Raw genomic sequence first — 27,160 nt, forward strand, 5'->3', positions numbered from 1 at the left:
TAAGTCAACATTGGATGAAATAAATACATTATAGTGACCAAACTACTGGAGTGTCACAAAAATGCCCCTCGTTTCCCTTTCAGGGAAAGTAATCTTCCTTCTTTACCCATTTTGGCCTATAACGTGACTTAGAACTTAGTCATGCGATCGGCTGACCTAACAGCCTGCTTAAATGGTCAAACTGTACCTACCTCTTCAGCTTGCTCTAGCAGCTCATTCCATATATACCCCACCTTCTGTGAAAAGTGATCAGTGGTGCTCGAGACAGCTAGCAGTGGCATTCTGCCACCCTTGAGTGTTATGTGCAAGGTGTAGGAGGCTCACTGTCACCCTCTCAAGAGTAAATGGAGATAGGCTAGAAATGCAGGCCTTGCTATAGATGCCCAGATCCCAAAAAAATGAATAAAAATCCAGCTGCACTTCACAGAAACAGAGGCTAGAGTCCAGTGATGGGGGTGACATAGAAAATCCAGTCAGAGAAATGGTAAGATTTCAGAATGGGTTTTTGAGAACAAAGTCAGGGGTTGTAAAGGAAGTTCAGGGATCCATGGAAGGATTGCCAAGTACAGCTGAGTGAACTTCAACCTCAACTGTTGTTCACTGTAACTGTTAAAGACCATATCAGACAAAAGCTCATCTCTTCAACTACTTTATTAGATAGGTTATGGTAGTATAATAGTCATAACTTTCAGTCTCTTAAATTACAATAGATTATTTGAGCTCAGTCTGTAATCTCATCTCCAGAATAAAACAATGTCCGCTTTTATAAGCAAAATCATTCATTGATACCAAATAGAAATTCCATTACAATTTTAAGTCCTTCTGTGCAATTTTGTACAATTGATCCATATGCAGCTATGTAGGTGAAAAAATGGCAGCAATTTACCCAGACACATAGAACCACAAGTATTGTGTTCTCATTCAGTGCATTTGATTTTATAGACATGGTCTTAGAGAACTAGTTATGGCCGCACAGAATCATTTTGTGAAGTCCAGAACTTACTCAATGAAGAATTCTGGAGGAAACTATACATACTATTGAACTTAGTATAACAACCCCCAGAACAGACACATTCAGTGAGTTCAGAAGCTGGTCAGCTTCAATACAAGGTCTGGAACAGAAATGCTCATTTGGTTTTCTTTTCACAGGTTGATGAATTTTCTTTGCAGGAGTTTTGTCTTTTGAACCCGATTGCCACTGTCCCATTGTTCAATTTGGCTTTGAGATGATCAATAAATTTCACAAACAATATGAAAGGCAAAAGTCCCAGAAAAATGCACTCGAAATTGGAAGGCAATTTAAAATCAAATCCTACTTCTCTGTTTTAAGTCCATTTGTATTTGGTTACTGTTTAGAAGCAAGTTTCAGCAGTTCTTCAACCAACTGCTAGATGGAGCTTTTCATAATGTCTAACCTGTAATATGTATTAATGCTGGCAGGTAAACTCCCATGTCATCAGAGGCAGAGACAACAGAATGCATATAGCTCCTCTAATTTAATTGAAATTTTGAAGATATTGTGGGAATAGACATGCTAAATGGAAAATACCTAGAATTAGAGGTATGGTTGAAATGAACTATGCCTTTCAGGAGTGAGCTTAGGAAACACTTCCACAAGCATACACGGTTAAATGCAGATGCTGGAATCTGGAGCAAGTGGTTAGTTTGGAATTCTCTTCTGTGAGCATTAATTAATGTTGAGTTAAATGTTTTGTTTTCTTTTAAACTTGGTATTAACTTTTAATTAAATCAAAGGTATTGCAGAGCATGTGCGAAATACAGATACACAGAGATAGCTCTACGATCTCACCAAATGGCAGAAGCAGCTTCAGGGAATTAATCCTTAGTGGTATTGCTATGTCTAAGTTGTCTTTACAAGAGTGTTAGTATCACTTTGATTGTTGGGGGAGAAAAAGAACTGGCATGGTGAGTGGGAGACAGAACTGTCAAACAACAACAAACTGAGTAGGAAAACACTTGATGAGTTTTATGTAGGGTTCATTTGCTCTCATTGAACCATGTTGCAGATATACTCCATCTCCTTACCTGTTGTAGAAGATAAAGAGATTATTGTAAATTAAAATGGGAAAAGACTGATATTGACCAGTAATGTGAATAGTAGAGAATTTGATCACTCAAGATGTAACCGTGAAAGCCAATTATACTCATCATAATATTGAAGTGTCCTGATCACAATGCAAACATCTTTACCTATGCAACATTACTACCCAACACTGGAATAAATATTTCAGCAGTTCTTTGGCTGCAGTTTCGTGTACTGATTTCCTTCATATTTCATTCCCATTTTGATGTCTTTCGCCTTGTGTATCTTGTTCCTTCACTGTCGATTGCTTCATATAAATCTTTGTTTTCTGTTGTGGCATTCAAATAAGCAATATAACTCACACAGAGTGTTATGGTAAGTAGTCCAAAAGCCATCACTGGTTTATTCTGTTGCAAGGAGCACAAATATGGAAATTATTTTACTAAAAACATTATTAATCATAACACAAAACATTATTTGACAACATCCTCATTACTACATTTTATAGAATGATTCTTTGGAAAGATATCTCAAGGCATCAAATCATTAATCTCTGTAGAAACAAATTACTTAGATTATGAGCTCATTACATTAAGAATGATTTAAACATTTGCTAATGGCATCAAGTGCTAGCAGCATCATGAGTTTGGCTGCAAGCACCTTCTGCACAGCACTCAAAGTACTGTGCAAAAGCCTTAGGCACCCATGATTTTTTATATACATCTTGTTTTAGATGTTAATTTTTTGTCTTCTGGATTAGTCTGTCAGTAAAAAAGAGCATATTTTAATTTCCAAACATTCATTTTCCTAAAAAATTAAATATTACAGAGAATTTTTTGCATTTTATTAAAGTAATATTAAATAAAAGACAACTTTTCAAATAAAAACTTGATTGGGTGACATCCGTTAGTCTCACGAGACCATGGATCTGTGCCTGGAAAGTCTTCACTCTCCAGGGCACAGGCCTGAGCAAGGTTGTATGAAAGACCGGCAGTTGCCCATGCAGCAAGTCTCCCCTCTCCACGCCACCGATGTTGTCCAAGGGAAGAGCAAGGGCCGATACAGCTCGGCACCAGTGTCGTTGCAGGAGTTGCCAGAACAAGGTTGAAGGCAATGTCGGACTGCCTTAGGGACTCCAGCTCTGGATTTGTCCTCAGGGTTTACTCCCAAAGCCTTTCCCATGAGTGGGGATGGCCGCAAGGCAGCGGAGGTTTGAAATCAGAGTTTTCCCTCTCTTAGATGGACTGCCTTCCCAGGCTGACAAGCTCCATCTACCCGAAGCACTGGTTTTAAGGCGCTAGGACCCGCCTTCACCCCTTCTCCTGTCTGTAGAAACAGTTCCGGCAGGCTTAGAGGCTAAGCCACATGTGAAGGCCAGGAGTTGGACTTGGTCATCAGAGGCTATTTGAGGCACATGTCGGGAGGAGCACTTTTAGGTAGTGGGACCTTGTCCCCTCTACCACTCCTCAGCTTGACAACCTTGGAACCAAAAAACTTGATTATTTTGTAGGTATTCAGCCCAGTGCGTGATTAACCAAAGATAACAAACTGGTGCTAATGATCAATGAACTAAACTGATTAACTGAAACAGAAACAGGTGTAGAAGGAATCAAACTGCACAAAGGACAATCAAATTAAAAGGTGAAGGTGTGGTAGATACTGCTGTTGCCGATTTGGGGCTAGGCTGAGTGGAAAGCCAGTGAGACTGAATCTGCTGTGCACTTCTGATAATCTCTTCTTCTAACAGCACTTGGAACCGAGTGCTATATTTCATGGGTCTGATATATGCATGTACAAATGATACGTCCTATGCAATGAGACTGACTGTGCAATTAGGGATCTTTATTAGAGCTGCTTTTATTATTGGTGGTCTGAACTAAAATTAGGAAGCCTACTTTAGTTATAAATTACAAAGTGTTTACTCTGTATTCATCCTCAGTGCTCGCATTTGTGTTTGTAATGTGGTCACTTACCTTTCGTAGGCTTCTTAACCATGTCGTTTAAAAAATTTGCTTAATTTGTTCTTTCTTAGCCTGCAGACAGTCCTACGATGCTTTGTGCTCCCCTAATGCCCTATCCAGTGTTGTCAAAATTGATACAGGGTAGCAAGAGAACAGATTGATGGGAGGAGTCATCAATTTTATGAAGAAATTTTATTTGACAAACCTATTAGAGTTTTGAGAATGCAAGCAGCAAGTTACTTCAGTTGAACCAATGTTTATAAAATACCTAAATTTTCAAAAGCCAATTAATAATCACAACAAATTGTTACAGTAAATAAGGGTTTACATTACAGGTTTAGGTTTAAGATATTCTCAGGTATTTTAATTTCAGGACAGAAAGGAGAAAATAGTTTCTGTCCTTAAAACACTATCTATGATAACAGAATTAAATAAGACCATTTCTAGGGTTGCAAATCATTCCTAGAAGTCAGCACAAGTGTTAGTATTGAGTTCCAAGTTATTGACAGTTTGTACTAATGAATCTGCTCTGCTGAAAGTATAGGCTCCTTCGACAGTCCCTCAGGATCAATGATGACTTGCTTTCACTCCATGTCATGTAGATTCTGAAATGACTAATGAGGCCAATGTAAGAGCCACAGACTCGTCCACCGGTGGGAACAGGGGTGTGTGATGGGGGAGGAAGGTGGATAGTTTGTGAGGTGGTGCATTCCTTTGCTGCTTATTCAGCACTTCTGTGTGATCCCAGTTAAGGGGGCATGAGGTTCTAAGTATCAAGGTGAATACTCTTCCATTTTGAGTGATTATGAGCCAGATATTTCTAGGAGCTAATGATAATTTTGTGAAATTCAAAGGGGCTTTTCCGCTATCAATTGGCTAATCTCTTCCCATGACAGTGATTGGAATAGAATATCTGGTTTGGGGTCTGCACCCAGACATGTGAAGGACATGGTCTGTCCATTGGAGTTAACAGAATGCAACCTGGGCCTCATTGCTGGGTTGTTAGTAGGTGGGGGGATAGTGACATTGATTCAGTTCATTTCCATTGAGTTTGGAGGATTTAATAGATCATAGCAACCCCACCATGGATGGTCCCAAGCCCGGCTACAAAAGGGGAAAGTTGGGCATGGGGCTAGCAACCCCATCCTTTAAAAACCCACTTCTACAGGAATGCCAACACAGGCTTCAAAGACCTCAGCCCCAGGAGAGGAAGGGTCTTCAAAGATGGGCAACACCTGGGGATGACTTGAAAGACTAGCCTAAGACAGAGGACTCTGGCGAGCTGGTGTTGGCAGCCTATGCCACAGTAGGGCTGATGGGCTTAAGGAGAATAGGTCATTGTGCTTATAGCACAGACAAAGGCCCCTTGGTCCATATGAACCCAAGATGGACATTCAAGCTAATCCCACTTTCCAGCACTTGGTCCATACACTCCTCATCCATCTACCTGTCCACATACTTAACAGAAAAGTATGTTACAGAGATTATTTGTATCTCATTAAAGAAAGTAACATATGCAGTATTAGACCACTTCAAATAAAAGCTTAATTATTTTGTAGGTATATAGCCCAGTGTGTGATTAAGCAAAGGTAACAAACAGATTAACAAAGGTAACATATTTAGTTAAATGAACTAAGCTGATTAACTGAAACAGAAATCAATGTTGAAAAAAAATCAAACTTGGTGCAGGAAACCAAACTAAAAGGTGAGGGTGTGGTAGATGTGACAGTTTAACCTTTAAATCATCAATTCTTACACCACAGCAAAAGTGAGCATAGCAACAAGACATAAGGTGGTCATCCTGGATCAGCAAGGTATACTCCCAGCAGAAATTTCACAGCAGACAGGTGTTTAAAGAAGTTTGAAGAAGCGCAAAGTAACAGGCAAGGATGAGGACCAGAAATGCAGCGGTTGGCCATGGAAACTGAGTGCAGCAGACGAGAGAAACATCAAACTGATGTCCCTTCTGAATTGGAAGATGCACAGCACTGCTATCAGCTCTGGACTCCCAGAAGTCACTAGAACCAAAGTGCGCCCCTCTACGGTCTAGAAATTTTGTCAGAAATTATCTTCTTGAAAGAGTTGCTGCCAAAAAGCCATTCCTCCTAAGTGGAAACAAAGCCAAGATACTCACCTATGCACAAAAACACAAGGAGTGGGTTGCTGAACAACGGTAGCAAGTGCTCTGGACTAACAGGTCAAAATTTAAAATTTCTGGCTCAGACAGGAGGCAATTTGTCCATAGAAGGGTTGGCGAGCACAACATGGATTATTGTCTGCAGCCAACAGTGAAGCACGAAGGCAATTCCCTGCGGGTTTGAGGCTGCATTTCTACAAATGGAGTTGGTGATATGGCCAGAATTAATGGAATCCTCAATGCTGAGAAGTATAGATTTTCATCTATCATGTAATACCACCAGGGAGGTGTCTAATTGGTCCCAACTTCCTACTGCAGCAGGACAATGAGCCCAAACACATGGCCAAGATCAGAAAGAACCATCTTCAATGAAAACAACAAGGAGTTCTCAACAACATTGAGGCGGTCTGGGATTATCTTGAGAGACAGAAGCAAGCGAGACAGCCAAACTTTGCAGAAGAACTGGGGCAAGTTCTCCTAAATGGCTGGAACAACCTACCAGCTGATTTTCTGATAAGACTGCACGATAGTGTACCCAAGAGAACTAATGTAGTTTTAAAGGCAAAGGGTGGTCACGCCAAAAATTGATTTGATTTAATATTTTAAAAACCTTACTGCTCTTTACAGTAATTTTTTGACATTTAGAAACTTTTCACTTCATCATTTTTGAAAGCATTTTCATTTTCCAGATTTATTTTTACATGTGCCTAAGACTTTAACACAGTACTATTGATTCAACCATCAGGAGACCTGTTTCCATACCACAGAACTTTTTCTATTTTCCACAACATACATTAACAAATAAACACATGATGTTCACAATGTGGTAAAAGGATTGAGGTGAAAATTTCATACCCAAACTCATCCACACCAGTTCTTGCAGGCACTAAGAGGAAGGATCCGTGCATTTGGGAAACCAAGCCTACGTCCTTCATGAGCCAGTATGGCAGTTACAGCCAGTCTGGTCTGGGCCACTTGGCTAAAATCACCCTGTGAACAGCCAGCAGAATATGATACAGGGGACCCACATTCATCACTGTCTCAGTGTTGAGAAAGGTGGAAAGTAGGCAAAGCTTATCGATTGATGGAATTCAGCTGACAGTTGAAGACTGAAAGATTAAAATGATATACAAAAAGAGAAATTACAGAAAACACTCAAGGTCAGGCACCATCAGTGGGGAGAGGAAAGAAATAATGGTTCACATCAACTGAATTCCATTAGAACTCAGTAAAGTTTGCAAAGGAAATAGTTTTGCATATAGAGGGTAAGGAAGAAGGGGTAGTGGGACCCAGGGAAAAATCTCTGATAGTGTGGAGACCAGGATAGATTTGAGAGACATAGGGTTAATATGCCAGCTTGAAGGGGGTGGTAGAGGTATGTCAGGAAGAGGTGAGGGTAAGAGACAAATTAAATCTGAATTACAAAATAGCTTAAGGAAAAGAATGCTAGAATTGTGAGATGCATGACTGGACTAACCTCCCACACTGTTCCAACAAAGGCTTAAGACACAGTACTGAATCTTCTTTTGGTACATTGCGAACCTCAGGAATTCAATGATTTCTGGAACTCTACGTTGCCAGTCTTGTATCCTAATTTTTATTCTCTCCTTATTGATACTTAATATTTTACTTGCCTCCTCAGACACACTTCAATCACCCTCTCAGCTGACACCATCACTTGTGCCATTCAATCCCTTCTGGACTCCATGTAAGGCAAGACCTTTGCTTTTGATCTCCCTGCTCATCACCCCTTTCCCTGCAACTTAAGATTTCCAATTTTCCTCATTTCTGATGAAACATTAATTCCCGTTTTATTCTCTATAGTCAGTGTTTAACTTCTTGAACATCTTCGGCATTTTGTTTTCATTTCAGGTTATCAGCGTCTGAAAATATAGCAGATATCTCAGAGTTTTGAATTTACAATACTGAGAGCCTGCTTTTCTATTGCCTTGGTTCCCAAATCATCCACACTGGATACCATAAAGATTTAAAAACATTAATATACAAATTCAAGTGAAAATTGCCTTACAGGTTTAATGAAGAGCTCTGGATTGACGGCTCGGAAAAGGCTGGTGGTTCGTATTCCCCTCAGTCCTGGAGTTTTATAACCAGTACTCTTTGGAGGCTCTGTCTTGCCATCTGTAGGGTCGGGTGAAGATGACATTTCTGACAAAGTCCAATTTTTGATCCTGTACATGATTTAAAGGGAAAATTAATTCTTGATTCTCCTGCTTTTATGGTATTCTGCAGCCATTTTATGATTTGATAAATGAGCAAAGCTATAAATTGATAGGTGACCACTAAAAAGACATCAACTCAGCTAGTGATGAGAGTTCCCAAATTTAAACTTTTAATAGGGATTAAAAATTCCTGGAGTGGAAAAAAACAACTAAGGTTTAAGGGGAAAGCCTATTTTATCAGACTTTATTTGCAGTGGGCATGTGGCCAAGTGGTTAAGGCATTTGACTAGTGATCTGAAGATCGTGAGTTTGAGCCCCAGCCGAGGCAGCGTGTTGTGTCTTTGAGCAAGACACTTAATCACACAGTGCTCTGCGACGACACTGGTGCCAAGCTGTATGGGTCGTAATGCCCTTCCCTTGGACAACATCAGTCTCGTGGAGAGGGAAGACTTGCAGCATGGGCAACCGCTGGTCTTCCATACAACCTTGTCCAGGCCTGAGTGAAGACTTTCCAGGCGCAGATCCATGGTCTCACAAGACTAACAGATACCTTTAACTTTAATTTGCAGTTAACTAAAACTGCTAATGACAAGGGATGGAAAGTAGGATGCAAATAAATGTACAATACTTTTATGTTAATGTTACAGCAATAAAAGGATCTGGACACCTTAACAACACAGCTCAGCCCTCTTAGCCAAATTGCCCTGTGTGGACAATAAACGGGAACTCCGAAATAGGAACTTGCTAAAGGCATGCATCTTTAACATATCTTAAGAACAAACTTGTAATAAACACAAAAGATTCTCCAGATGCCAGAGCAACAGACATAAAATGCTGAAGAAATTCAGCAAGTTAAGCAGCATCTACGGAGAATAATGAGTGGACATTTTGGGCTGAGGCGTGATGAAGGGTGTGTGTGTGAAAACTCAACTGTCTATTTCTCTTCTATAGATGTTTTTTTTCCAAAAATACTTTATTCAGAAATATTACAAAATAAAAATAATTACATACAGAAAAAGAAAACCATTCGTTGACTGTGAGTCCTTATTCAATACAGTTATTAACAATAAAATTTTGCGTTGACTCTGTTCATTTACAAATGAAAGATGTTTACAGTAAATCATGTGTTTACTCTCAACTCTTGGTCAAGTGTTAAGACTTAATAACAATCAAAATTTTCAACAATAAAGGCAGGCAATGGCTCTAATACTTTCCCAAATTAACAATTCCACCCACTCCTTGGGCACCATGTTGATTATCTGTCCACACCGCTGATGAGGGTAGGTCTCCTCCCCACCCAACCTCTCCCCCTCCTACGGGTGATGAACGTTAAACTGTGGTCCTTCCCCACCGGGCCTTCGCGGTGGCTGCACCAAGTTTGAGTGCATCCCTCAGAACATGCTCCTGCAGACGGGAGTGTGCCAGTCGGCAGCATTCAGTCACGGACATCTCCGTCAGCTGGCAAACCATCAAGTTTCGGGCCGACCAAAGAGCGTCTTTCACCAAATTGATGATCTGCCAGCAGCACCGGATGTTGGTCTCCGTGTGCGTCCCCGGGAACAGCCCGTAGATCACGGAGTCCTCGGTAACGCAGCTGCTGGGCATGAATCTTAGTACTGTCCCTTCCATTCTCTTCCACACCTTCTTTGCGAACCCACAGTGTGCAAAGAGGTGAGCCACCGACTCCACCCCACTACAGTCCTCCCGTGGGCAGTGGGGTGTGGAGGAACTGTTCCGGGCGTACAGGAGGGATCTGACTGGGAGGGCCCCTCTCACCGCCTGGCGAGGTCTTTGTGCCTGTTGGTGAGATCTGGCGATGAGGCATTTTGCCAGATGAACTGGACGGTCTGCTCAGGGAACCACGCCACTGTGTCCATCACGTCCTTCTCCTGCAGTGCCTGCAGGACACTACGTGCCGACCACTGCCTGATGGCCCTGTGGTCAAATGCGTTGGTCTTGAAGAATTTTTCTACGAAGGACAGGTAAGGGGGCAACGACCAGCTGACGGGGGCGTTGCGCGGGAGTGGGGCCAGACCCATCCTTCGTAGCCAGGGCGACAGGTAGAACCTGGGCACATAGTAGTACTTTGTGCCCACGTATCTGGGATCCACGCACAACCTGATGCAGCCACACACGAAGCTGGCCATCAGGGTGAGGGCGACATTGGGGACGTCCTTGCCCCCATTGTCCAGGGACTTGTGCATGGCGGTCCGTCTCACCCGCTCCATCTTGGATCCCCAGACGAATCTGAAGACAGCCCGGGTGATTTCCGAGCTGTAGGAGCGGGGGACGGGCCAGACCTGCGCCAAGTACAGCAGCCCTGAGAGCGCCTCACACCTGATGACCAGGTTCTTGCCCGTATCGACAGGGAGCGCGCTCCCCACAGTCCGAGTTTCTGTTTCATCTTGGCAGTCCGCTCCCGCCAGTTCTTGATGCACGCCTCAGCCCCTCCGAACCAGATCCCCAACACCTTCATGTGGTCAGACCTGATGGTAAAGGGGACGCTGGATTGGTCTGGCCAGTTGCCGAAGAGCATGGCTTCGCTCTTCGTGCGGTTGAGCCTGGCCCCCGTCGCTAGCTCGAACTGTTCGCAGATGCTGATCAGCCTGCGAACTGACCTCGGATCAGAGCAGAAGACGGTGACGTCGTCCATGTACAGGGAGGTTTTCACTTGGGTCCCTCCACTGCCTGGCAGCGTCACCCCTCTTATGCCCCCATCCCTCCTGATGGCCTCGGCAAAGGGCTCTATACAGCAGACAAACAAGACAGGGGAGAGGGGACAGCCCTGCCTGACTCCAGACCTGATGGGGAAGCTGTCTGTTTCCCACCCGTTGACCTGGACTGCACTACGGATGTCTGCGTACAGCAGTCTGATCCAATTCCGGATTCCCTCCCCAAATCCCATTTTGGAGAGCACGTCCGCCATGTACGTGTGCGATATCCTGTCGAAGGCTTTCTCCTGGTCCAAGCTGACCAGGCAGGCGTCCACCCCCCGTCCTGCACGTAGGCGATGGTGTCCCTCAGCAGCGCGAGGCTGTCTGAGATCTTCCTGCCCGGTACAGCACAGGTTTGGTCCGGGTGGATCACCTGTCCCAGAGCAGACCTGTTGGCAATAGCCTTGGACAGGATCTTGTAATCCACATTCAGGAGAGAGATGGGTCTCCAATTCCTAATGTCCTCCCTTTCCCCCTTCTGCTTGTAGATGAGGGTGATGATGCCCTTCCTCATGGACTCAGACATGCTACCCGCCAGAAGCATAGCGTTGTACACTTCCAGCAGGTCTGGGCCCATTCCGTTCCACAGAGCCGAGTACAACTCAGCCGGTAAGCCGTCGCTTCCGGGAGTCTTACCCGACCCAAAGGAACGGATGGAGCCTGTCAGCTCGTCCAGGGTCAGTGGCTGATCCAGACTCTCCTGCTTACCGTCGTCTAAGACCTGCGTGATAGACGACAGGAAGTTGCGGGAGGCTGTGGATTCTGTGGCCTTTTCGTCGTACAGACCGGCATAGAAGGACTTGCAGATCCTCAGTATGTCGGTCTGCGAGGACGCGACTGAGCCATCCTCTTCCTTAAGGTTGTGGATCACAGAGCTCCCCCTGTGCACCTTTTGGAAGAAGAAGCGTGAGCACGTCTCGTCCTGCTCCACCGTTTGGACCCTTGATCGGAAGATGATCTTGGAGGATTCGGCGGCGAGGTGCTGGGCTTGCCGGCCCTTCACCTCTCGCAGTTCCTCCCTGACATCCACCCCCTTCGACTGCAGAAGGAGAAGTTGCTGCAACTCTGTCTGGAGTTTACGCAGTTCCCTCTGCTCCTGCCTTGCTTTCTGGATACCCTTGCGAATGAAGAACCTCCTAATGTTCTCCTTGGTAGCTTCCCACCAGTGAACCGGGGAATCAAAGAAGGCTTTCAAGGTTCTCCAACCTGTGTACTCCTTCTCTAGTTCCTCGATGTTCTCTGGGGTCAGCAGCTTAACATTCAGCTTCCACGTCCCCCTGCCTGCCTTCTGGTATGACTTGTTGGTATCTGAGACTGTTAAGTATACAAGATGCAGTAAATTCGTCAGCAGTTAATTCACGTGCTTTCATCTTTTTAGTTGATATCGCCTTGCTTCAGTTTGCCAAAACTCAATGACGAAGTCTTACTCTCCAGTTTCAGTCCACTAATTAACAACACATTTAAATTCAGAGCGGCAAAATCTGAGTTATGGTTGCTTTGACTATTAACAACCTAATCGTTCGTAAACTGACCAGTCTCCACCCCACCTTCACAAATTTGCGTGTTCAATAATCCCGAGAAAGACTCCGAGAGAAACAATATGCCTACGGGCACGAATTTAGATCGAGAACAAAAAAAACTTTTCTCCCATTCTCCAGGATCATTTGCCACTAGTCTGCTCAATGAAGAGAATAATTAGGCTCAAGATATTTGCGATAAAAAGAGGGCGAATTTTTTGTGTGTTGCTTGAATTGCCAGCATCTGCAGATTTCCTCGTGTTTGCGAAATATTATGTATGTGGCAAGACAGAGAAAGAGGAAAGTAAAATAGGATGGTTAGAGTAAAAACGAAATGAGAGCGAAGGGTGAAGGTTTTAAAAATGTACGGGTAAATAGTAACGAATCACGGCCATGCAGAAGAAGAAGAAAACTTAGAACAAGAGTGTTCTCGCTTATATACCAAGTTTTAAAACAGGAACGGACAGTAGTAATTATATAAGCAAAGCAAGATCAACAAAAGAATTTCTTGTTCGGCAGTTCCCAAATGCTATGACTGAAACCTTGCAGCTGACACTCTGTATTAACAGTGATTCCCAAGGCTCATGCAAAACCTTCCCAGACAGATGCAGGCGTGGAAACTACACCTTCAATTGTAGGAGGGCCTTTCCTCCCCTTGAACATCTGCACAATGGTTACTTTCAACTCACTTCGCGAGAATCAGCTGAATTTATTTTCCCTCTTTAAAGAACTCTTTATTATGACGCAATGTAAAATAAAACCATACCAAATAATTACCCGTATTACTTCCACAGAAGGTCGTCCCTTCCCGCTAAGAAGCTGTAGAAAACAAGATGAGCCCGCGCCTACGGATCCACACAACCGCCAGCGCCACCAATGTGCTGGCAGACATCATGCCTCTTATTACCGTACCGACCGGAGAGAATATTTAGAATCAGAATCAGGTTTATTTAGCACTGGCATGTGACGTGAAATTTGTTAACTTAGCAGCAGCAGTACAATGCAATACATATATAGAAGAAAAAATAAAATCTAATAATAATAGTAAATAAATTACAGTATTAGAACACCTGGAGAATAAAGACGCATACGTAAGGCTCCTTTTCATTGACTACAGCTCTGCCTTTAATACCATCATTCCAAATAAACTGATTCCTAAGCTCCGGAACCTGGGCCTTAGCACTCAGATCTGCAGCTGAATCTTCAACTTCCTCACAGACAGGACCCAGGCTGTAAAAATAGGGGACAAGCTCTCCTCTACAATCACTCTGAGCACCGGTGCCCCACAAGGCTGTGTACTCAGCCCCCTGCTGTACTCACTGTATACCCATGATTGTGCAGCCAAGTTTCCATCAAACTCAATATATAAGTTTGCTGATGACACAACAATTGTAGGCCGTATCTCAGGTAATGATGAGTTTGAGTACAGAGAGGAAATTAAGAACCTGGTGGCATGGTGCAAAAACAATAACCTATCCTTCAACATCAGCAAGACAAAGGAATTGGTTGTTGAATTCAGGAGCAGCGGACTGCACAACCCAATTTACATCGGTGGTGCGCAAGTGGAACAGGTTAAAAGCTTTAAGTTCCTTGGGGTCAATATCACAAATGACCTGACTTGGTCCAACCAAGCAGAGTTCACTGCCAAGAAGGCCCACTGGTGCCTTTACCTCCTGAGAAAAGTAAAGAAATTTGGCCTGTCCCCTAAAACCCTCACTAATTTTTATAGATGCACCGTAGAAAGCATTCTTCTAGGGCGCATCACAACCTGGTATGGAAGTTGTCCTGTCCAAGAACGAAAAAAGCTGCAGAAGATCGTGAACACGGCGCAGCACATCACACAAACCAATCTTCCGTCCGTGGACTCACTTTACACCGCACACTGTCAGAGCAGTGCTGCCAGGATAACTATGGACACGACCCACCCAGCTAACAGACCTTTCGTCCCTCTTCCCTCCGGGAGAAGGTTCAGGAGCTTGAAGATTTGTACGGCCAGATTTGGGAACAGCTTCTTTCCAACTGTGATAAGACTGCTGAACAGATCCTGACCCACATCTGGGCCGTACCCTCCAAATATCCGGACCTGCCTCTTGGTTTTTTTTGCACTACCTTACTTCCCATTTTTCTATTTTCTATTTATGATTTATAATTTAAAGTTTTAATATTTGCTAATTTTAACTATTTTTAATTCTTTAATATTTGTAATCCAGGGAGTGTGAAGCGCAGAATCAAATATCGCTGTGATGATTGTACGTTCTAGTATCAATTGTTTGGCGACAATAAAGTATAAAGTAAACATATATTGAATAGATTAAAAATTGTGCAAGAAACAGAGATACTTTATATTAAAAAACTGAGGTAGTGTCCAAGGGTTCAATGTCCATTTAGGAATCGGATAGCAGAGGGGAAGAAGCTGTTCCTGAATTGCTGAGTATGTGTCTTCAGGCTTCTGTACCTCCTTCCTAATGGTAACAGTGAGAAAAGGGCATGCCCTGGGTGCTGGAGGTCCTTAATAATTGACGCTGAGTTTCTGAGACACCATTTCTTGAAGATGTCCTTTGCAGGCTCGTACCCAAGATGGAACTGACCAAATTTACAACCCTCTGCAGCGTCTTTCGATCCAGTGCAGTAGTCCTCCTATACCAGACACTAATGCAGCCTGTCAGAATGCTCTACGCGGTACCTCTATGGAAGTTTTCGAGTGTATTTGTTGACATACCAAATATCTTCAAATTCCTAATGAAGTATAGTCGTTGTCTTGCCTTATTTATAATTGCATTGATATGTTGGGACCAGGTTAGGTCCTCAGAGATCTTGACACCTAGAAACTTGAAACTGCTCACTCTCTCCATTTCTGATCCCTCTATGAAGATTGGTATGTGTTCCTTCATCTTACCTTTCAAGCAGTCCACAATCAGCTCTTTTGTCTTACTGACGCTGAGTGCCAGGTTGTTGCTGCAACACCACTCCACTAGTTGGCACATCTCACTCCTGTATGCCCTCTCAACACCACAATGGTTGTATCGCCAGCAAATTTATAGATGGTATTTTGAGCTATGCTTAGCCACACAGTCATGTGTATATAGAGAGTAGAGCAGTGGGCTAAACACACACCCTTGAGGTGCACCAGTGTTGATTGTCAGCGAGGAGGTGATGTTATCACCAATCCACACAGATTGTGGTCTTCCGGTTAGGAAGTCGAGGATCCAATTGCAGAAGGAGGTACAGAGCCCAAGTTCTGCAACTTCCCAATCAAGATTGTGGGAATGATGGTATTAAATGCTGAGCTATAGTCAATGAACAGCACCCTGACATAGGTGTTTGTGTTGTCCATGTGGTCTAAAGCCAAGTGAAGAGCCATTGGGATTGCATCTGCTGTTGACCTATTGTGGTGATAGGCAAATTGCAATGGGTCCAGGTCCTTGCTGAGGCAGGAGTTCATTCTAGTCATGACCAACCTCTCAAAGCTCACATTACCCTTCTTAGGCACTGGTATAATTGTTGCCTTTTTGAATCAAGTGGGAACTTCCACCCATAGCAGTGAGAGGTTGAAAATGTCCTTGAATACTCCCACCAGTTGGTTGGCACAGGTCTTCAGAGCCTTATCAAGTACTCCATTGGAACCTTCGGCCTTGCGAGGGTTCACTCTCTTTAAAGACAGCCCAACATCGGTCTCTGAGACAGACCACAGGGTCATCAGGTGCTGCAGGGATCTTCACAGCTGTAGTTATATTCTCCCTTACAAAGCGGGCATAGAAGGTGTTGAGTTCATCTGGTAGTGAAGTATCGCTGTCATTCATGCTATTGCTATTATGCTAACCCATAGCTATAAGATATAGGAGCAGAATTAGGCCATTTCATCATGCCTGATACAATTTTCCTCAGCTCCATTCTCCTGCCTTCTCCCGGTATCCCTTCATGCCCCGACCTTAAATATATGTATCTATATCAACCCTCTGCCTTAAATATACATAAAGACTTGCCCTCCACAGCTGCCTGTGGCAAAGAATTCCCCAGATTCACCACTCTCTGACTAAAGAAATTCCTCCTCATCTGCATTCTAAAAGGATGCCCCTCTATTCTGAGGCTCTATTCCCCTGGTCTCTCCCGCCATAGGAAACATCCTCTCTACAACCACTCTGTCAAGCCCTTTCACCATTACATAAGTGTCATTGAGGTCACCCCTAATTCTTCTGAATTCCAGTGAGTTCAGGCCCAGAGCCATCAAACCTAGAATCATTTCTGTGAATCTCCTTTGAACCTTCTCCAGTTTCAGCACATCCTTTCTAAAATAAGGGACCCTAAGCTGCTCACAATACTCCAAGTGAGGTCTCAACATTACATCCTTGTTTTTATTTTCTAGTCCTCTTAAAATGAATGTTAACATAGTCAACCTTTTTATTTCTTCCACCAAAGTGCATGACCATACACTTCCCAACACGGTATTCTATCTGCCATTTCTTTGCCCTTTCTCTTAATCTGTCTTAAGCCCTTCTGTATGTAGCCTCTCTACTTCCTCCAAGCTACCTGCTCCTCCACCTACCTTCATACCATCTGCAAACTTTGCAACAAAGCCATCAATTCCATCATCCAAATCATTGACATACAAGGTTAAAAGAATCAGTTCAAACACATGCCCTGTGGAATAACACTAGTCACCGGCAGTCAACCAGAAAAGCCTCCCTTTATTCCCATTTTTTGCCTCCTTCCAATCAGCCATACTTTATCCATGCTAGAATTTTTCCTGTAACACCATGTTCTCGTAGCTTGCTAAGGAGCTTCATGTGCAGCACTTAGTCAAAGGCCTTTGGAAGGTCCAAGTACACAACATTAACCGATTTTCCTTTGCCTATCCTGCTTGTTATTTCTTCTAATAATTCCAACAGATTTGTCAGGCAAGATTTTCCCTTGAGGAAACCATGCTGACTACAGCCTATTTTATCATCTGCAGCCAAATACCCTGAGACCCTATCCTTAATAATCGACTCCAACATCTTCCCAACCACTGAGGTCAGACCTACTGGCCTATAGCTCCCTTTCTTCTGCCACTCTCCCTTTTTGGAAAGTGGAGTGACATTTGCAATTTTCTAGTCTTCTGGAACCATCCCAGAGTTCTTGAAAGGCCATTACTAATGCCTTCATGAACTCTGCAGCCACCTCTTTCAAAATTCTGGGGTGCACACCATCTGGTCCAGGTGACCTATCCACTTCCGACATTTCAGTTTCCCAAGAACCTTCTCTCTAGTTATGGAACCTTCACACACTTCACATATAAAATCCTAAAGGAATTGGACAGGCTAGATGCAGGAAGATTGTTCCCGATGTTGGGGAAGTCCAGAACGAGGGGTCACAGTTTGAAGATAAAGGGGAAGCCTTTTAGGACCGAGATGAGGAAAAACTTCTTCACACAGAGAGTGGTGAATCTGTGGAATTCTCTGCCACAGGAAACAGTTGAGGCCAGTTCATTGGCTATATTTAAGAGGGAGTTGGATACGGCCCTTGTGGCTAAAGGGATCAGGGGGTATGGAGAGAAGGCAGGTACAGGGTTCTGAGTTGGATGATCAGCCATGATCATACTGAATGGTGGTGCAGGCTCGAAGGGCCAAATGGCCTACTCCTGTATCTATTTTCTATGTTTCTATGCCCCCTGACACCTGGAACTTCCACCATACTGCTAGTGTCTTCCACAGTGAAGACTGGCATAAAATACTCATTCAGTGTGTCCACCATTTCCTTGTCCCTCATTACTACTACTCCAGCATCAATTTCCAGCACTCCGATATCCACTCTCACCTCTCTTTTACACTTTATGTTTCTGAAGAAACTTTTGGTATCCTCTTTAATATTACTGGCTAGCTTACTTTCATATTCCATCTTTACTTTCTTAATGAGTTTTTGGTAGCCTTCTGTTGGTTTTTAAAAGCTTCCCAATCCTCTAACTTTCCACTAATTTTTGCTCTATTATATGCCTTCTATTTGGCTTTTACGTTGGCTTTTACTTCTCTTGTTAGCCACAGTTGTGTCATCTTCCCTTTAGAATACCTCTTCTTCTTTGGGATGTATATATCCTGTGCCTTCCGAATTGCTTCCAGAAATTCCAACCATTGTGGCATTAGCTCCTCTCTCTCAAATTTCAGGGTGCATTTGATCATGTTAAGATCACTTGCTCCTCATGGTTCTTTTACTTTAAGGTCCCTAATCAATTCTGGTTCATTGCACAACACTCAATCCAGAATAGCTGATCCCCTAGTGGGCTCAAAAAAGAGCTGCTCTAAAAAGCCATCCTGTACGCACTCTAGAAATTCCCCCTCATGGAAGCCAGCGCCAAACTGATTTTCCAAATCTACCTGCATGTTGAAATCCCCCATGACTATTGTAACATTGCCCTTTTGGCAAGCATTTTCTATCTACTGTCGTAATTTGGAGACCATATCCATACAACTGTTTGGGAGGTCTCTATACAACTTCCATCAGGGTCTTTTTACCCTTGCAGTTCCTTAGCTCTATCCACAATGATTGAACATCTTCCAATGTTAAGTCACCTCTTTCTAAAGATTTGATTTCATTTTTACCAACCAAGCAACTTGAGGAAAATGTGGTTAGCACCGGACAACTGATGATTATACCTTACAGTATATTAATGATATCTAAACAGTGTGACAATCAATGTCACAATAAGTAGGCTATTTATTCTTCTTCACATTCCTATTTGTGTCCAGTACCCATACTATAAGAGTGATTACTCTGCAATAGTATTTATATCTTAAAGGGCTTTGGAGTACCTTGAAAGCAATGTGAAGGGGCCCTTTAAAGCACAATGTCTTGCATTAATGGAAACACAACCAGAAGTACCAAGAATAGCTTCAACATTGTCATACATTCAACTTAAACCAATAATGAACACATGACTCACAGTAACAGATAGGTCAAGCAGTGTCTGTGAAGAGGAATGAACAGCTAACATTTCAGGCCAAAGTCCTCATAGCCGAAACATCGACTGGTTATTCCTCTCCATAGATGCTGCCTGAACTGCTGAGTTCCACTAGCATTTGGTGTGTGTTACTCTGGATTTCCAGCATCTGCAGAATCTGTGTTTAAATTAAATAAGCAGTGCAAAGAGAGAGAAAAAGAAAATACCAAAGTAGTGTTTATGGTTTAATTGTCCATTCGGAAGTCTGATGTTGGAGGAGAAGGAGCTGTTCCTGAAACATTGAGTCTGTGTCTTCAGGTTCCTGTGCCACCTCCTTGATGGTAGCATTGAGAAGAGGGTATGTTCTGAGTCATGGTGGTCCTTAATGATGGATGCCATCTTTCTGAGGCAGTGCCTTTTGAAGGTCCAGTTGACCAGCACAGATCTTCACTACTCATTGTTTACTGAAATACTGAGGTTCTGTGGGATGTACTTTAATGACTATTAAAGAACCCTCTTCCACAAGCACAAACAATCTGAGGTCTAAGACTTTGACCGGCGGGATTTCTTTGACTACACATGGTATTAGATAAATCTCCTTATTTGGATCATTATTCACTAGGTTGCTCTTAGGTAAGAATTGGCTTAGACTCAGTGAGCTGGATGGTCTTTTTTCATGCTGTAACTTTTCTATGATTCTGTTTGTGTCAAGGTTGGAATGAGGTCTGGAACTGATTGGTTTTGGCAGAAGCCAAACAGAAGGGTCTCTGCCTGAAACGTCGACTATTTAACAAATTCCACCTCCCTTCCTCTATTCCCCACTCTGCCCTTTCTCTTCTTCTTACTTGCTTATTACTTCCCCTGGATCTCCTTCTCTTTCCCTCTCTCTTACTGTCCACTCTCCTCTCATCTCAGATCTGTTCTTCTCCAGCACTTGACCTTTCCCACCCATCTGGCTTCACCTATCACCTCCCAACTAGCCTCTTTCCCTTCCCCCTCCTTTTTGTTCAGGCATCTTCCCCCTTCCTTCTCAGTCCTGACAAAGGGTGTCAGCCCAAAACGGTGACAGTTTTCTCTTTTCCATAGACGCTACTTGACCTGTTAAGTTCCTCCAGCACTTTATGTGTGTGTTGCACCAGTCATTAGGTTATTGGCAATCAAGTTTTGCTTCAACATTAGTGTTACTACCTACCATCACTTTGACACTAGTTGAAAGTAGACTAATGGAATGGCAATTAACTGCACCGGATTTGTCCTGCTTCTGTGGACAGCACTTACTTATTCAGATTTCTACCTCATCTAGGGCAGGGGTCCCCAACCTTTTTTGCACTGCGGACCGGTTTAATATTGACAATATTCTTGCGGACCTGCCGACCCGGGGTGGGGGGGGTGGGGGGTGGGTAGGGTTGCCAACGGACGAGTAGCAGTCAAAGACTACAATGACCATGAAGCCTTGCGCGAGCACCAGTGCGCATGTGTGACCTGCGCATGTGTGTACCTGCCGATATTCTCTCCAGAGCGTTTTTGGCGATTCTGTTCGCGCGGGGTGGGGTGTTCATCACGACCGGAATATTGGTAATAAGGGGCTAATACACTCAATTTCGTTTCTAAAAGAGTTTATATAACGAATTTAATATTAAACACACAGCGCATATTTTCCTCGCATGAATATAGTGATAAGTCAATCATCGGGGAGGACAGGGAGCTTGAAGTGTTGAACGAACTTCCAGTAGAAGTGGTAGAGGCAGGTTCGATATCATTTAAAGAAAAATTGGTTAGGTATATGGACAGGAAAGGAATGGAGGGTTATGGGCTGACTGCAGGTCGGTGGGACGAGGTGAGAGTAGCGTTCGGCACGGACTAGAAGGGCCGAGATCGCCTATTTCCGTGCTGTAATTGTTATATGGTTATATAAGTCACTTTATCAGTCAATAGCATCATAACATTTTAAGTAACGTTTGATATTAAACACACAGCACATATTTTCCCCGTATGAACATATAAAATCATTCCAACACACCAGTATCGCTGAATCAGTGGGAGCCCTGGGCTTGTTTCCTGCAACAAGGCGGTCCTATCGAGGGGTGATGGGAGACAGCGATACTCGAAGGAGGTTCCTTATGTCCAGTCTATTTAGTTCTCGTCGCATTCATTGCAGAGATACGTTGGAAATGGAAGCAACGTTTTCAGTTCTTTCGTGGCTTGACTTTGATCCAGAATGCCGGCAGAGATGTTATGTCAAACATACTTTTCAGCCCGCCGTCATTTGCAAGCTTGAGGAGTTGATCTTCTTCCCGCGCTGACATGGATGACGCGCTGTTAATGACCTCGCGTGTGTTCAAGCTCAACAGTGGGCGTAAGGGAGTGAGGAAAGGTGCTGCTGACTCCTATCGCCAAATCACATCGTTTCCTCGCGGCCCGGTGGTTGGGGACGGCTGATCTAGGGGACAGAAATGCTGTAGATATAGTGGGCAGATTGGCAAAGGCAATGGTGCAGTTGTGACCAATGGATTGTTGATGACAAGGTAGAAGTGATATTCCATGTTAGCACTCTTGCCAGTAGTCGTGTAGATTTGGTTTAGAGGGTTTAGCCAATTCACTTAGTACTGGTGCTACACACTCACGTTTGGTGATGGACATTGGGGACTACTAGTTTGACTACCTTCTCTACATTGCCATTCTCTTTGTGAAGAGGGGTGGTTAAGAATCTGCTCAGTGAAGTTGGTAGATGGTTATCTCTTTTTGCCATGAAGTGTAGACAATAGTGATGTTTTCTAGGGCGTAAACACATCTGTAATCCACAACGTTCTACCTGCGCTACATCTTCCCAGCTTTGAGGTAAAATGTTTGCTTAATAAATATTCCAACACCATCCCAACTGTACCAGCTATACACATGACAGAAAGAAAGAGAAAACGAGGGAGGAGAGAGCCCCTATAGCATTTTAGGTGGAGTCAAGTACAACACATTGCATTAATAATTAGAAAACTGTATGTAAACTGTTAAAACCAATTTAAAGGGGAGAAAGGAAGACTCCACATGACACACAGCTCTTTTCAGACTTTCCCCTCCCATATCCATATTCTATCAATCTGCTAAGTATAGCAACTTCAGTTCATAACTTTATTGTGACAAAAATCAGTAGCTTGTGGATTAACTGTTGGTCAAATAATTTTATTGGGTTTAATAAATAACTACATTTGTTATGTATTAACTGTTACAGAGAATGAAATGGCTCAACAGGTAAGTGTATGTTTGTGTGTTGCTAGGCTTTAGGAGGCGGTGAATTTGAATTTTGCTGGGTTAGTCACTTCATTGTTGTTAAATGGGAGGGATATTTCTGGGCTTCAGTTTACAGAAAACTCCAGTCAATCCATCAGACCAGCTGGGTAACATTTTTATGGGGTGTGTAATCATATAGGCATGATGGAAACTTTACACTTGACATTCTAGCAAAACCATGGCTACGATCCAAAAGCACTCCATAGATTTTGGGGAATGTTATCTAAATGATTTTTCCCATAAATGCTTTGTAGGTTTCCTTATGGTGAATATAAGGAAATGTTCTTTTTGTGTTCACTATGAAATGAAATTAAAAGAAGGATCCAAACTCTAATAAAATAAATTAGGGCCAATGACATATATTAACTTTGCCAATTGTTTTTTTTTTGGGGGGAGCTTTGGCAAGAGCGAAGTTGAACAGTATCATTGTAAAACTGCAAACAAATAAGCTGTGTCTACATACTTTTAGATTCTGAAATCTAGACAGAAAAAACCTGTGGTGTATTGAGAATGTAAGAGTATTTTCAACATTACCTTTAGCTCTGATATTGTGCACCACAGATAGTGCCCCAACATTAATGCTAATCCATAGTCTGCAGGACACAACCAGTTCCCCTTCACCTAGCTGAAGTTCCCATATTGAACAACTTCGCCTTTAACTCCAGTTCCTGTTTCTAGATCAAAGGTGTAGTTATAGGAACTTGTATGGTCTCAGGCTATGTGTAGGTTGGAGGTTGTTTAGGTGTTCCAGTGCTCTGCAGTCTCCGAGAGGATTCCGGGAGGCAGAAGCTACGTACGCAAACCTCATAGTGGGCAGGTTGTAGGACAGGGTGAAAGCTGATGTTTGACTCCATTTCATCAATTAAAGCTCCCACTGTTCACCGATTAAAGCAACAAGGGAGATTGAAGCATCAAAGTGAGTGCAGAGGGTGAGTGTCAGCTACGTGCCTCTCGATTGGTTACTCTGTACTGGAGGGGAAAGCCTGCTGCTGCATTTGGAAAGTGTTGTCCAGGTTTTTTCTGTGTTTTGGATTTTGACTTTGGACTATGGACTATTTTTTCCAGTCTTATAGTTTTTATATTTTGTGTCTTCACGTTTTTTTTGTATGGGGAGGGGGATTTGGGGGTTGATCTGCCTGTTCTGTTTTTGTTCATTTTTCTTTGTGGGGAGGGGGGAATTTGGGTGTTGATGATTGTGCTGTCCTTCTTTTCTTGGTTTCACGGCTATCTGGAGAACTGGAGAATTTCAGAGTTTATACTTTGATAATAAATTAACCTTTGAACTTAAATCTACACACTCTTTCCACTGCTGATTCTTCAATAAGGACTGGTAACTGGCGACATTGCGCGTGCTCTCCCGAGCAAACTGCCCTCTCCAATATCCTATACCCGAGAAACCCTTCTAAACCTCCAATCTGGCAAGATCAAGATCAACAACACCCTAGCGAAGCTACTGACCCAGCTGGAGACCACCATGCCAGAACTGCTTCTTAAACTCTGGACCGCACCTGGACCTGACCAGCGAGGCCCACCACGCCATCAGAGACCCGCAGTCTGCTACCGTGCCAGAGCACTTGGAGACACGGCCCATTCCGACCAGCACCTCTCCGGAGCAGACAACCACACAGAAGTGACAGCAGAGACCTCAAGGTGCCCCAGACGCTTCTCCGGAGCGACCACTGTAAAGCCCTGTTGGTGGCCATCCACAGTTGCCGGAAGTGAGGCCTCCGCCGCCGACCTCGGAAATCGAGCCCGAGGCTCGACTGGAGCGGAGGCCTCCACAACCGTGTCTTGGCTTAAGGACTTGTTTAAGCAAGGAGCCTGGCCCTCCGGGATTAAGTGTCGGCTTCGGGGCCCTACCCAATCTACAGCCCGGGCCCACGGCAGCTGGAAGTGGCAGCGGAGCTCCCTGTCACTCGGCCCAACCCGGAGCATCCAACGACGCGACCCACCGATCGATCCCCGCGGGATACGTCCACCAACCCCAAAGAGCTGACAACACCACACTGCATCGATGGAAACATGGAAGGATGCACTATTTACCGAGGAAGTGTGGGAAAAGAGCTGGACTGCTGGTCAGATTGAAGCTGAGGGGCTTCAGGGTCCCTATGCCCACCATCCTACTAGCTAATGTGCAAGCCATTGAGAACAAGGTGGATGATCTTAAAGGGAGACTCACCTACTGCAGGGAGATGCAGAACTGCTGTGTATTCTGTTTCACCGAGACCTGGCTCTCCCCTGCCACCCCCGACTGTGCCATCCGACCGGAGGGATTTGTGATCCATCGGATGGACCGCATGGCGTCCTCAGGCAAGACGAGGGAGGTGGTGTCTGCCTACTGATCAACACTGTGTGGTGTTCAGACACAGTGGCACTGACAAGCTCCTGCAGCCCGGACCTGGAACACCTGTCAGTGAAGTGTCATCCCTACTATCTGCCGCGGGAATTCACCTCGGTCGTACTGACAGCGGTCTACATTCCCCCTGTGGTAAACCATATATATATGTTGTAACTGGGTTAACTGTCTGGACACGCACCTCTGCTGACTGCCCCTGTGGCTCCTCCCACAGAGTCCTGTATAAAGATGTTTTGCCTTGCCCCTCCCCCTCAGTCCGGGGGCAGACACTCACAGTAGAGGTCGTATTGTACAGCAGATAAAAGCCTTTCAGTATTTTAACAAACCTCAGTCTTTTGGAGTTATTGAAGGTGCTTCAATTTTATTCACTGTACATTTTAAAGCATGGAACATGCACTGAGACCAGACAAATTAGACCTCAATCCGCAAACACCTGAAGCTGGAAACGCTTTCGAACTCTGGCTGGCCTGCTTCGAAGCGTACCTAGAGGAGATTAAAGTGACCGACCCCGTAGCGAAGCGCAGAGTTCTACTCTCCAGGGTCAGTCCACAGGTCTATTTGCTGATCAGAGACCAGCCAAGCTACGACGGCGTGATGAGTGCACTCAAAGGACAATACCTGCGGCCGATAAACAGCGTCTATGCTCGGCACCGCTTAGCGACTCGGCAACAACGCCTCGGGGAATCAAGTGCTGAGTTTGTCCGGGCCCTACGGACGCTCGTGCGAGCCTGCAATTGTCAGGAGCTGACGGCGACGCAGCATGCAGAACTCCTAGTGAGAGACGCCTTCGTCACGGGGACCAGGTCAGTGTACATGCGCCAGCGGCTGCTGGAAAAAGCCGATCTTACCCTAAGTTTGGTGATCGAGCTGGCCGATACGCTGGAGGCTGCTCTGCACAACTCTAAGGCTCTCCAGGCACGCGATCCCCAGACGGCCTCGTGGGCGCCGCAGACCCTGCAACCCGCCAGCGAATCGACCTCGGCTGCCACCAGTCATGAGTCCGCGAAGTACTACTTTTGCGGACTGGAGAAACACCCCCGGAAATGCTGCCCGGCCCGACAAGCTACCTGCTCCAGCTGCGGAAAGAAGGGCCACTTCACCAAGGTCTATAAGTCAAAACCGCGAGCGGGATCGAGCAGCGCCGTGTGCAAGACATGGGGCCACCATCTTCCCTGCATGCCGCTGCCACGTGCGAGACATGGGGGCGGCCATCTTGGTCGGCGCCACCTCCCACCGCCTATGACCAACGGGTGCTCACGGGGCACCCCACCGCGCCGGACCAAGACAGCGACCCCACCCTGGCTTCCGTTACCCTTGACCAAAGTGCTCCCCACCCGCTTGCAAGGTCAATGATGGACATCCTGGTGGAGGGGCGCAGGACAAGCTGCCTGTTTGACACAGGCAGCACGGAGAGTTTTATCCACCCGGACACGGTGCAGCATTGTGGACTCATGATACGGCCGGTAAATCAGAGAGTCACCATGGCTTCCGGGTCGCATACAACAGACATCTGGGGGGGGGGGGGGGAGTTGTGTAGCGACACTAGTGGTGCAGGGCACAGGATATCAAGACTATACGTTACTGGTCATGCCTCAACTGTGTGCTCCTGTGCTATTGGGGCTCAACTTCCAGAGCCACCTGAAGAGCGTGACAATGAAGTATGATGGGCCCCTCCCACCAATTACTGTTGTAAATCCGCAGTTTTGTAGGGATACGTCACATACCCTGCTACTGACCACACGCACGTACCGACCCGCACATCCCACCCAACACCATGCCAAATGCCGCACTACTGACGCTACTTGTGGCCTCTCCACCCTCAAGATCCCTCCCCCACCGCTGTTCGCCAACCTGACCCCCGACTGTAAACCTGTGGCAACTAAAAGCAGGAGGGACAGCACGGGGGACAGAACTTTCATTAAGTCGGAGGTGCAGCGGCTGCTCAGGGAGGGGGTCATTGAGGCAAGCACAAGTCCTTGGAGGGCGCAGGTGGTCGTTGTTCGGAACGGGGAGAAGAATAGAATGGTCGTGGACTATAGCCAGACCATCAATAGGTTCA

General features: G+C 44.7%; 1 protein-coding gene across 3 annotated transcripts; it reads right to left on the minus strand.

The window, feature by feature from the left end:
- Positions 1-639: 639 nt before the first annotated feature.
- Positions 640-13,410, minus strand: smim8 (small integral membrane protein 8). 3 transcript variants are annotated; one of them, XM_072277917.1, is made up of 3 exons: positions 13,331-13,410; positions 8,172-8,331; positions 640-2,451 (listed from the first exon to the last, which is right to left on the minus strand). In XM_072277917.1, exons 2-3 carry the CDS (start codon positions 8,304-8,306, stop codon positions 2,296-2,298), a joined length of 291 nt encoding a protein of 96 aa, XP_072134018.1. In that variant the 5' UTR covers positions 8,307-8,331; positions 13,331-13,410; the 3' UTR covers positions 640-2,295. The 3 variants fall into 3 exon arrangements, with proteins under 3 accessions (XP_072134018.1, XP_072134008.1, XP_072134028.1); XM_072277907.1 differs by having other exon boundaries at positions 13,320-13,371; XM_072277927.1 differs by lacking the exon at positions 13,331-13,410 and adding an exon at positions 13,180-13,267.
- Between the last annotated feature and the right edge of the window lie 13,750 nt (positions 13,411-27,160).

Source organism: Mobula birostris, chromosome 2 (assembly GCF_030028105.1).
Source record: "Mobula birostris isolate sMobBir1 chromosome 2, sMobBir1.hap1, whole genome shotgun sequence".
Lineage (NCBI taxonomy): Eukaryota > Metazoa > Chordata > Chondrichthyes > Myliobatiformes > Myliobatidae > Mobula > Mobula birostris.

What these genes read in the sequence shown, in the direction of transcription:
- smim8 (XM_072277917.1), bottom strand. Translation starts at nt 8,306, where the DNA reads ATGTCATCTTCACCCGACCCTACAGATGGCAAGACAGAGCCTCCAAAG. An exon ending in CAGAGCTCTTCATTAAACCT is followed by an intron (nt 2,452 to 8,171) that starts GTAAGGCAATTT and finishes TCCTTGCAACAG; the next exon opens with AATAAACCAGTGATGGCTTT.